Below are 12,766 nucleotides of genomic sequence, written 5' to 3'. Positions count from 1 at the left end.
AAAAGCTTTCCTGAAATCCAAGTGTATGATATCAAAATTATTTTTTGCATCCAGTTCCTTTTAACCACATCACAATATCCAATCAAATTTGTCAGGCAAGACTTTCCCTTAACAAACCCATGCTGTGTCTGAATTATTGCTGCAGTCTTGTCTAGATGATCCTGCAATGCATCTTTATCCAGTGACTCCATTATTCTACCCAGAACAGAAGTTGACTTGAGCCCAAGGATGCTCTCATAATTATGGCTATGGGTTTGCTTATTTCCTTTGTCGCCTCCTTTAATATAACTGGATAGATCCCATCCACCACAAGTGCCTTTCTAATGTTTAACTTCAACAATTTCTCCTCCACTTTGATCTCAGTTATTACAAAATCATTAAGCACCCTGCTACAATTTGATAACCTTTTGCCATTTTCAATCCTTAATAACTCCTCATGTGTGAATGTAGATGCAAAATACTCATTCAGTTTGTTTGCTATCTGAGCAGGATCATCAACAGTCGAACCATCTATACCAAGTGGATCGATCAGATTCATCCCCTTCCTTTTAGAGTTTATATAAGTAAAGAAATCCTTGCTGTTTTTCTTAGCATCCTTTGCCAAAGATGTGGATCTGTTGAAATCGGTGCAGAGAGGAGAAGCGAGATTACTCAGAGGATCAAAAGGATATCTTTTGATCCTCTGAGTAGCAGGGATTGAGGTTGTTTAAGGCTTTGAATGGACTGAGTAAGCTCAATGCTGATGGAATCCATCCAGCTTCTCTCAGTGATGGGGCATAAATTTAAATTTTGGATGGACCATTGCAGGAACAGACGTTTGGAAGTATGTCTTCAGATTGTGTGTTCAGTTGATTGTTGTAACAAACAAACAAACAAACTTCCATTTGTTGTTGTGGAAGTGAGCAATTTGAATAAATTCAAGGAAGAACTGGGAGCAAGTGATGAGGGAGGTTTTTTTTTTTTGGCTGATGCTTTATAAGTTTCATTCCTTGCATTATATGACACTAATAATAAAGTAGATCAGATGCAGGAAAGAGTGAGGTTTTGTCATGAGATTGTGCAGCATTTTGAAGATAATAACATTCAGTTTTGGGGGTGGTATGTCACTATGGACGAAACATGGGTACACCACTTAGACTCTGAAACAGTGGAGGTATCCCTCTTCTCCACCTCCTAAAAAGTTTTGAGTGCAGAAGTCAGTTCAGAAAGTCATGGCATCCATCTTCTGGGATGTAGAAGGAGTGATCATGGTTGATTTCCTGGAATGAGGTGCCACTATCAATGCTATATATTAGTTTAACCTACTGAGAGTGTTTTGCAAGGAATTAAAGCAGAAGAGATGCAGGAAATTGGCCAAGTAGTCATGTTGCATCAAGATAATGCACTGGGGCACGTGTCATGCATGCACCACTGCACGACTAGGTTTAGGCTACTGCAGCCCCAGATTTGGCTCCATCAGACTATTTTCTGTTTCTAAACACATTCTGTCCTTTCATATCCTTTTATTCTAAAAGAACCTTGAAAGGACAGAAATTTGACTAAGAATGTTGTGATGTATGCAGTCAACAAATCATTTTGAGTCAAAATCCTCTCAATTTTATTTGAATAGGTTACAAAAGCTAGTGAATCATGCCAGAAAGTGTGTTGACTTAAGGTGGTGGGGGCCTATGTTGAAAAATAAATGGGTTTTCACAACTTTCCAGCATTTCTTCTGTGAGAAGCTAGAAACTTTTCAACCTCCCCTCATATGTGTATTTTCTACATTTTTCAATAAAAAACATAGAGAGAGAGAGAGAGAGAGAGAGAGAGAGAGAGAGAGAGAGAGAGAGAGAGAGAGATGAATTATAAATATAAATTACTTACTGAATCATACTGCCAGTATACCCATGAAGGCCACCATGTATAATTAGCAAATTCATATCTGTTATACTAAAAAAAAAGTAATAGGGCAAAAAATGTACATGTTAAAAGACAACAACATGTGAAGTACTTAACAAGTTATGAAAGGATAAATCAGGGCAAAAGTTATACTAAAAAAAAAAAAAAAAAAAGTAATAAAGTTAAAAATGTACACATTAAAAGGCAACAAAACGTGAAATATTTACAGGTTATGAAAGGATAAATAAAGTCAAAAGGGCAAGAAGAAGAAAAAAAAACTCAATAAATGCAACTGATAATGCTTATAATTATGATATTAATCGAACAATATCAATGTCAAAAGCATTGCCCTTATTTTTAACTAAATGAGAACAATCTAAATCAGATAGCAGTCTCTGAACACAAAACTCTCTCAATGGTTTTCAATTATAGTTATGGTTCCGAACTCCCCTGGATAAAAGAACAATTCAATTAAATTACAAAGCTGCTCAATAGTACTTCTGGACACCTTTTCAGTGCACATGGCACCTCCGTAGCTGGGTGGGTGGGCAGGAGCAGCAGTGCATAGCACACGCTTCTTGATTAGACCGGGGTTCGAGCCCGTGACCACCAAATACGAAGGATGCGGAAAGGTCGGGAATGACCACCGAATATCCCTGGAGCAATATGGCCTTAGTTGCTAATGCTCCTAAAAACCAAATAACAACAACAGTGCACATGCCATCTATAAAAAGGATACAGCCTCCTTCAATGGTAAATAGCTCTGTATTGGTAAACACATCATAAATTAAAATAATTATTTTTTCTTGTATAATCAAATTATTTTTTGAAACTATGAAGTAGATCTCACTATGTGAATGTCTTCTAGTTCACTTCATTATCAAGAAAAGAGCACAGCCTCCATCAGTGGTAAATGGTTCTGCCTTGGTAAACACATCATATATTCATAAATTATTTTTTCTTGTATACATAAATTATTATTTTTTGAAACTATGAAGTAGATCTCACTATGTGAATGTCTTCCAGTTCACTTCATTATCAGAGGGTGCCTCCGTAGCCAGGTGGGCAGGAGCAGCAGTGCGTAGCACACGCTTCTTGATTAGGCCGGGTTGTTGTTGTTGTTATTATTTGGTTTTTAGGAGCATTAAGCAACTAAGGCCATATTGCTCTGGGGATATGCGGTGGTCATTCCCCGACCTTTCCGCATCCTCCGTATTTGGTGGCTCACGGGTTCTAACCCTGGTCTAATCAAGAAGCTTGTGCTACGCACTGTTTCTCCTGCCCACCTGGCTACGGAGGTGCCTATTAGACCGGGGTTCGAGCCTGTGACCACCAAATATGGAGGATGCAGAAAGGTCAGGGAATAACCACCGTATATCTCCAGAGCAATATGGCCTTAGTGCTAATGCTCCTAAAAACCAAATAACAAACTTCATTATCAAGGAAACGATTACTTCTTCAGATCAGGTGAGGATATGAAAAAGGTTGTTTATGCATGGGTAATGCACTTCCATCATTTCTACTACCCATGTAGTATTCATGCATCATTTAATTATATCTCATATTGTGAATACCTTCACAATATGAGAGGTATATTGTGAAGGTATATTGCTGAGGTATTGCACTGCTTTGACTAAGTAATGCTTCACCAGTGAAGACTAATGTTACTTATTCTTGGCAGATACCACCACCACCCAGATGGCACCAGTTTCGAACCTTGTTGGCTTACTCACTGATGGGTGGGCAGGTACCCTGTTGGTGCAATAGTGACAACCCGGTTATGAAGTATAACTCCACAATATGAAATATGCTTGATGATGTGCGTGGTTTAATCTAGAAATACTTCTTGACTAAATGTCTAAGAGTGAAAAGAGTACACATTTAGCCAAAAAGTATTTTTAGATCAAACCACGCACACCATCAAGCATTTCTCATATTGTGGAGTTATACTTCATAACTGGGTTGTCACTATTGCAACAACAGGGTATGCACACACACACACACACACACACACTGATGAGTAAGCCAACAAGCTTTGAAACAGTGCTGCCTGGGTGGTGGTATCCATCCAGGCAGCACCGTTATACTCTTGCCTGTTTGCTTAAAAACTGAATAGGTATTTTGCATCAACATTTATGTATGAGGAGTCTTTTTAGATAGGGGAACGCCAGAAATTCATCAAAATCAAAAAGGGAGTTAAATGATCTCATGATATCTTAAGAAAGTGGAAGAGAAATCATTGAAGCTTAACAAAAAAAAAAATGACACCTGGGATGGCTGGGATCTATCCAATTATATTATGGGAGAAAGCAAAGGAGGTTAGCAAAACCTTAAGACATAATTATGAGAGGATCTTTCAATACAGGAGAGGTCACTATAAACTAGAGAGGTGCAAATGTATCTCCAGTTCACATATGAGAGATCTAAAGGTGACGAGTAATTACAGACCTGGTAGCTTAACTGCTATTCCATTGAAAATAATGGAGTACCATCCTAGACAAGAATGCAATTATACTGCAGTCACAGTATGGATTTGTTAAGGGCAAACTTGCCTAACCATTCTGATTCAATACTATGATGCATCCAGTTCCTTTGTTAATACGATGTAGTAACAAAGTAACTGGATGCAAAAGATAATTCTGATATCACATACTTGGATTTCAGGAAAACTTTTGATACTGTTGTACATAAAAGACTGGAGCAATGTGGCATTAAGGGCAAGTTACTGCTCTGGATAAAGGATGGTTGAATAGGAGAAGACAGGGAGTAGTTATTAATGGACACTGCTCTTCTGGGACTAATGTTTATTATTATAAGCCATACGATGCAATGAAGCCTGAGGCTTACGCTACATCAGCCAAAAAAATTTCCCCAGTTACCCTGAGAGAGGGGGGGGATTAGTGAGGCTCCCCTTATCAGCCATTAAAAATGGCTGATAAAAAAAAAAATCAAGTGCTGGAAATGTTTCTGGTTCTGAGGAACACAGAACCATAACAATGAACAGAAAACAGTCATCCAATAGAATGGTCATCTATTTGAGTAACACTTCATCTTGAACAAGGGCTATCTACCTGATCGATGTAGTGGTGCCCAACATCAGCAACCTCCAGAAAACCTACAAGGAAAAGATCAGGAGGTACACATACGTAAGACAGAAAGTCAAAGAAATGTGGCATATGGAACAAGTAATAAACATCCCAATCACTGCATCAACCACCAGCATGGTGCCAAAGAGCCATGGTGCCATTAGAACCTAGCAGCAACAGATGTTGTTGTCATTTGGTTTTTAGGAGCATTAGCAACTAAGGCCATATTGCTCCGGGGATATACGGTGGTCATTCCCTGACCTTTCCGCATCCTCCGTATTTGGTAGTCACGGGCTCGAACCCCAGTCTAATCAAGAAGCTTGTGCTACGCACTGCTGCTCCTGCCCACCTGGCTACGGAGGCGCCACAGCAACAGACCTTCCAGAGAACACTTAAATGGAACCTCAGAAAGCTGTTATTCTGAACACTTGTAGAATAGAAGAGAGTTCGTCAGCCAACAGCAGTAACAATAATAACAGCAACCAGACACAACAAACCATTCCATGCACTTGGTACCAGTACCTGTCATGAGAAAAAAAAAATTCCATAAAGGAGGAAAAGTTTATATTAATAACCATTCTGTGCACTTGGTAGCAGTACCTGTAATGGGATGGAATCCCTCCATCAGGGAGAAATAATATAACAACAATAATAATAATTTCTACCCATTCAAGTTCAATGTGTACTACTTTTGCAGCTTTGCAGATGTCAACTGAATATCAGAGTACCATTTTATAAAAAGTAAGATTTTTTTTGTCCTCTCATGTGTACTAATAAAGATTTAGTGAAATGCAATAAAAGAAAAACCAAAAAAAATAAATAATAAATAAATAAATAAATAAATAAAATAAATAATAATAATTTCTACAATTGAATGATTTATAGAATTTCTTAAGATACCGATTTAGATTGACTCAAGTTAATAGCATAGCTTAATTTTACGGTACTGACCTTTTGTATAATCTGCAGTTGATGCTTAAGATAGGATGAATACTAATTTGAGTTTAAATTGGGATTAATATGGATAAATTTAATTTTGAAACAGAATTAAAATATGCCCAAGGAAATAGAAGTGCACATCTTCGTCCTTGGTTGTCATAGAATTTAAGGTTGAAAATAATTGAAACTATATCTGTAAACTGAGGAGGCCAATAGCCGTAACAAATTGGCTTTCGTTGTTAACGTCTTCAGTTGGCGATAGTGAGAAGAAAGTGAAACGCGCGTATTTAAGTTTACAAAGATGTGCACTTCTATTTCCTTGGGCATATTTTAACTCTGTTTCAAAATTAAATTTATCCATATTAATCAAAATTTAAACTCAAATTAGTATTCATCCTATCTTAAGCATCAACTGCAGATTATACAAAAGGTGAGTACCGTAAAATTAAGCTACGCTAATAATTTCTACCTATGCAAGTTCAATATGCACTACTTTTGTGGCTTTGCAGATCAAGCTGAATATCGCAATAAACAAAGTATCATTTCATAAAAATGTAAGACTTTTTTTTGGCCTGTCATGTATTTATGTTGAAACTGTCCATGATTCTCTGAATTGTAAACATATTTTGTGTAATGTCTTTGTCTATGGACTTTTTTTTTAAGAGGCTTTAAAATGCCTGGTATGCAATGATCTTAATATAAACAGCAGAACAAACTTCATCTTTACCACAAGTTGCCTTGGTGTTGCACTACAGTGCAACACTAAGGCAATTTGTAGATTTTTAATGCAAGAAGAATCACTGGGTCTTTTACCTGCAGATTCTTAATTCATGTAGAATCACTGCAGACAATCAAATCAAGAGTATTGCTTCCTCTTGTTGCCTCCCTAACATGCTATTGTAGAAAACAGTTATCCAAGAAATTTAAGTCTTGCTAGTGTGTGTGACAAACCACAAATTCCAGTCATCTAGAAAGTTAAACTCCCCCATTATAAGACATTCTGATTTACTGGCCCACTCTATTTCTCTGTATAGCATATCATACAAGTCATTAGGCCTACAACACACTCCTACTCTCAATTTGTTTTCCTAGTACTTACAGCGATGAGCCAAAACATTATGACTACCTAACTAATATGATGTTGGTCCTCCATGTGCAGCCAAAACAGTTCATACCTGGCGAGGCATGGATGCTACAAGATTTCTAAATGTGTCTTGTGGTATCTGGTGCCAATACATAACCAGCAGATCCTTTAATTCCTGTAAGGTCCGTGGCTGAGACGCCGCAGATCGGAGTTGCTGTTCCAACAAAACCCACAGATGCTTGATATCTGGGGAATTTGGAGGCCAGGGCAATACCTGGAAGTCTTCCTCATGTTCCGCGAACAGTCTCGAACAATAAGGGCAATGTGGCATGGCACATTATTCTGCTGAAAAGACGGCACCGCCAGAGGGGAAGACCGTTGCCATGAAAGGGTGTACCAGGTCAGCAATGATGTTTAGGTAGGTGGTAGACATCAGAGTGCTCGGCACATGGATGACTGGACCTAGGGTATCCCAGCAGAACATCACCCAAAGCGCGACACCGCCACCACCGGCTTGTGTTCGTCCCACGGTGCATCCAGGCACCATCACTTCCCCGGGTAAATAATACACGCGTACCAGCCGTCCACATGGTGCAACAGAAAACATGATTCATCAGACCAGAAGATTTTCCAATCACTCAAGATCCAGTTTTGATGCTCGCGTGCCGATTGTAGCACTGCAGCCAGTGAAATGTGGTTAGCATGGGAACTCGGAGCTGCCTGCGGCTATGCAGCCCCATTTTCAGCGGGGTTCGATGTACTGTGTGTTTTGACACATTACTCATGTCACCAGTATTCTAATAACCGGCGAGTTGCACCACATTGGCGCTTTTGTTGCCACATACCATCTGGGAGAGCCTTCGCTCACCTCAAGAGCATCGATGAGCCTTGGTCATTCAACACCTCACTGGCGGTTCGTGGGTTTCCCCTCCTCGGACCACTTTCAGTAGGTACTACCAAGGGCTGACCACGAACACTCCACCAGCCTTGCCGTTTCGGATATGCTCTAACCCAGTCGTCTGGCCATTACAATTTGGCCTTTGTCAAACTCGCTTAAGTCCACTGCCTTTCCCATCTGAAGAACAAGAGTAACACTCATTAATGAAGCTCAGTATCAGGTGTTTTTTATACCATGTCCCAGCCCGCACACGGGACATGGTATAAAAACACGGTCGTAGTTTACCTGCAGTTGCTTCGATTTGCATAACGACTCGCTGGTCATAACATTTTGGCTCATTGGTGTATATCAACACCAAACTGACTCACCATTGAATTGGTCACCCACATCAACTAAATGCACTGCCTTAGATTTAACATGCTTCTTAACTTAACTAATGGGTAATGGCAGTAATATTAGGGCATATTATTACTACATATGAAGGAATGAAAACCTTGATAGCGGTGAAGGATAATTAATACATGGTGAACAATGAAAACAAACATATCATTTACAAACTGCTAGCCACAAAGGAGTACTGAGATCTAGTTCATACCTTTCTCCTTGAATATTTCTGTCGAAGGATACAGTTTTCTCCTAAATTTTCCATTTCAAGTGTGACACGATCTATATTCGGAGGTGGAGGTACCCGAAAGCGGTCTAAACTTTGTAATCTTGCTCCTTCTCCTGGATCTCTTAGTATTATTTCTGGTAATATTGTAATTTTCCCCATTACAATGCTGTCAATAAATAAGAAAAAATATTAAACTGTTTATCCTTGTGGAAGAAATTTTTTTAAACAGTTACTTAAAATTATATAATCTACAGAGCCCATACTAAAAAAAGGCAACAACTATTGGAGGAAAAGCATGTGTTCTTTATCATGCAAGATAAATGCCAAAAGTACAAAGATTTTTCATGGTTTTCCACTTTTTGATGTGAAAGATCCTTCTTGGGGGCACCTTAACAGAGTAAATCTGATCAGTCATGAAAAATGCAAAGCAGAAGTGATGTCATCAGCAGCTTCTGCCAGAGGCATTGTATTGTTGCAATACTTGTATGATGATTTGGCACCTTCGTAGCCAGGTGGGCAGGAGCAGCAGTGCGTAGCACACGCTTCTTGATTAGACTGGGGTTCGAGCCCATGACCAGCAAATACGGAGGATGCGGAAAGGTCAGAGAATGACCACCGCATATCCCTGGAGCAATATGGCCTTAGGTTGCTAATGCTCCTAAAAACCAAAACAACAACAACTTGTATGATGGCAACAATACAATGATATGCTAAATATGACTCAAGTATTTGTAATCAAACATTGTAACAATACAAGTATTTGTAATCAAATATGTGTATTGTTGCAATCATACTATTTAACAAATTGCCACAATCAAATGGGTAATTAGGCTATTGGCTTGAATTTCGCTAACCTTTTCCAAGTCAAGGATGTTTCACATAAAACTATCTACGGTCAAATATCACTAAAAACTATGATTTTATTGTGAATGTGTTTTAATTAAGACTGCTGCTTCTTGTTAATTTCTTAAGGTTGGAACTCAATTGAGATCCCTTTAATTTTTTTCTTTTTGAAGCTGTAACTTTGTAGATTGTTTTACGTGGGAAACTGTATCGTTCTACGATTAAATTGTGATTTACATAATATAACACATTTGCATATTTTAAAGAAACAATGGCCAATAACTGTAAGACCCTGTGAAATGAAAAGTGATGAATTTCTCTTAGAATTTCACAAAGAAATATGGGGTTTCTCAATCAGGTCTACATTTTAAGATAGAGAATCCAGGTTACAAAGAAACTTGTGGTTTATTACAAAGAAACTTGCTTTCAAATGAGGAGGAAATTACAATACTTCAATGAGTGCACTGCTGCTATTTTAGCAGCCTGTGTATACTACTCAGAGAACTTCTTATCAGACTGTACAATTACTCCCAGTTGAGGAACTCCTTTATAAAAATCTTCTTATATCAACACAAGAGGATCCCAGATCCCTGTAAGGATTTCAGAATTAAATCTTTATAGGAATCCTCTATAAGGGATAGTAGAGTGTTCTGTCTTGCAGCACCAGGGGTTCCCCCAACTCTGCTCCTCTAATAGGAATATAAGAATGTAACATTATCCAGCAGAATGTGATATCATTCAAAGTGACAATGATATCTGAAGTACTTTCTGAATATACACTCACGAGCCAAAATATTATGACCACCCCTGTCTCCAATGAGTGGATGCATCCCACAGAACCTAGGAGTTACATCACCAACTGACACAGCATATATAGTGATAGCACAGGTAATGCCTGTCAGTTAGTCACACAAAGCCCATGGAATGGGGAAAGGGAAGGAACTGATGGAGTTTGAATGGGGAATAATTTGCAGCTGTTTAAGAGCCACCATAATGAAGGTGTGTGATATAAACGCCCAAATAGGACATTTCTATCACCCAATGTGCGGTGATGGCAATGCCTCCCCCCACCAGTTGACAGTCAATGTAAACAGTGGTTGGCATGTGTTGTCCAGGACAACAGACAGCTCATAATCTGTCAATTAACAGCAGACTACAACCAACATAGAGAAACATTTCCAGGCACACTCTCCAGTATCTTGCAAATAGGCCCGTGGAGTAGGCAACCTGTCCATGTGCCCATGTTGACACACCATCAACACTTCCATCAGCAGAGGGCATGGGAGCACTGTTCCTGGATAATGGAGACTGTAAGAGTTGCCTGGTCTGATGAATCAAGGTTGCAACTCCATCATGGCAGTAAATGGCAAACTGGTGAACAGCTGCAACCAGACAGCACAGTTGGACAAAAATAGGCCAGTGGCAGTAGTAGCATGGTTTAAAGGGATGTTTTCATGAACATCACTTGGTCTCTCATCCCCATTGAATAACCCTCACCACGAGATTCTACTTTCACAATGTTTTGGACCAAGTTTTGTCCTACGTGGTGACCACAACTGGAATCTTTCAACAAGATAATGCCTAATGCTACAAGACCCACTCTATGTGGGAACGTTCACATGCAAGCATTTTTGTGTGCTCCCCTGGATAGCAAATTGCCCACAACATAACTGATAATACTGCAATAGGTGCATTATAGCCTTAAATGCTAAAGCGCCATACAACTCTAAACAAAACAAACAAACTGCAATAATTAGACTCAAAACACCAGCCAAGCGATTAAAAATTTTACTATAAAATAAAATAAGATAAAATACAAAAATAAAATATAATAAAATACTATAATATAATATCGGGAGACTAAACTATTACAATACAATAAAATAAATCTCCCCTGAGGACATGGTCATTACTGACCGTGCCCATAGATTTTGGGAACGCAAGTGGCTCGAGAGCTTGCAAATTGGTTCATCCAGTCATAATACTATTAACAGGGACAGGGGTATGTGTTTACACCCCGTTTGAGGCGGTTGTCCTCAGACGGGATGACCGGTTCCGTTTGACACGCTCCCGAGCCACTTCCGTTTCCGATGCGCATGTAGGGAATGCCAACCAATGTGCCTGGTGAATCACGTGTTTGAGTGCCATGGGCCTGCTACTTAAGGATGTGTCACTGCAATAATAGTACACCGTTGAAGAAGGGGACAGCAGTCTCCGAAAGCTCCGGTATTTTAGCAAAATTTTAACAATTTTAGTATTGTTTTTAATTGTTTTATCGTAATTTATTTTATTGTATTTTATTTTTGTATTTTATCTTATTTTATAGTAAAATTTTTAATCGCTTGGCTGGTGTTTGAGTCTAATTATTGCAGTATGGAATTTCCCAGCCCCATAGGCCTGTTTGAAGATAACTGATAATCTCATTGAACTTTTGTGGGGTGCAGTAGAATGCAGCATTCACCTGTCCACACTAGTGCCTCAACTCCATTGCTGAACTCTGGGACATTCTCCTTTCCAGATGATTCAGGATACCTCAGGGTGCCTTCTGCTGTCTTGTAAACCCCATGCTGTGTACAAGCAGTTATTACAGCAATATGTAGCCCAACATGCTATTAGGTAAGTATTCATAATGTTTTGGCTTATAAGTGGATATTAACAGTATTTTCCATCTAATTCTTATTACAAAGAGATGCAAAATTTCCAGTTGTTATCTGTCCCTCTTTTAATGATCATAACTCACCTTACGTATTAGCTCAGTGTCTTGTACAGTGATTGAGAAATAGAGGCCATAGCACACTATCCAATGCTACATGATTATCACAATCAGCAGATATGGCTGTCCTTCATCAAATCAAAATATTTGGAAGAAAGCTACAGAGGATTTTTACATAAAGGGCATCCAGGACAAGTTTAAAATAGGGCGTCGTTTCACCTCTGCTGGTAGAGGCTTCTTTTTTCCCCCTCAAATTCTCATTTTTGTGAATTACAGTAAATGTCCAGGAACATCTACTCTTACTACTGTGTGAGTGACCAACCCACATGTTCCAGTCATGTTCTGGAAAGTTAAAATCCCCCATTATAGTTCAATATGATTTATTAGTCCTCTCTATTTGTCTGTATAACTATTCATTAGAATCAGCACAGTCAGTTGGCCTATAACAGACTCTCTCATTCAGAAATTATTGCTAATTTTGGAAATATTGAAAATGAGATTGATGATACATGAATTATTCCATATTCCTATATCTAATTTTAAAAGAGAAAGCAAAAAAAAAAAAAATTCAGAAGAATCGCTGTCGGAAAATGGTTTAAATTTTCTTTGTCACCACAGCTGCCACACAAAAGAAATACAGAAATAGTACAAATAAAATGTTACAGAATGAAGAGGAGGGGGGGATTTTTTTTTTTTTTTTTTAACAATAGTG

The 12,766-nt window shown here is 38.7% G+C and overlaps 1 protein-coding gene across 1 annotated transcript in view; it reads right to left on the bottom strand.

Annotated features, from left to right (window-relative positions):
• The window catches only part of LOC150086827 (protein cereblon-like), a 204,849-nt gene that overhangs the window by 62,201 nt on the left and 129,882 nt on the right, over nt 1-12,766 (bottom strand). Inside the window, exons 5-6 of the mRNA XM_090371601.1 lie at nt 8,481-8,664; nt 1,864-1,929 (exon numbers count right to left, since the gene is read on the bottom strand). Coding sequence (XP_090227727.1) covers nt 1,864-1,929; nt 8,481-8,664 — 250 coding nt within the window. The remainder of the gene's footprint in view (nt 1-1,863; nt 1,930-8,480; nt 8,665-12,766) is intronic.

Source organism: Mastigoproctus giganteus, chromosome 4 (genome assembly GCF_048544385.1).
Source record: "Mastigoproctus giganteus isolate SK-2022 chromosome 4, ASM4854438v1, whole genome shotgun sequence".
In the NCBI taxonomy this organism is placed as follows: domain Eukaryota; kingdom Metazoa; phylum Arthropoda; class Arachnida; order Uropygi; family Thelyphonidae; genus Mastigoproctus; species Mastigoproctus giganteus.
Note: the sequence above shows the minus strand (reverse complement) of the source record. Positions and strands in the feature narration are given on the sequence as shown.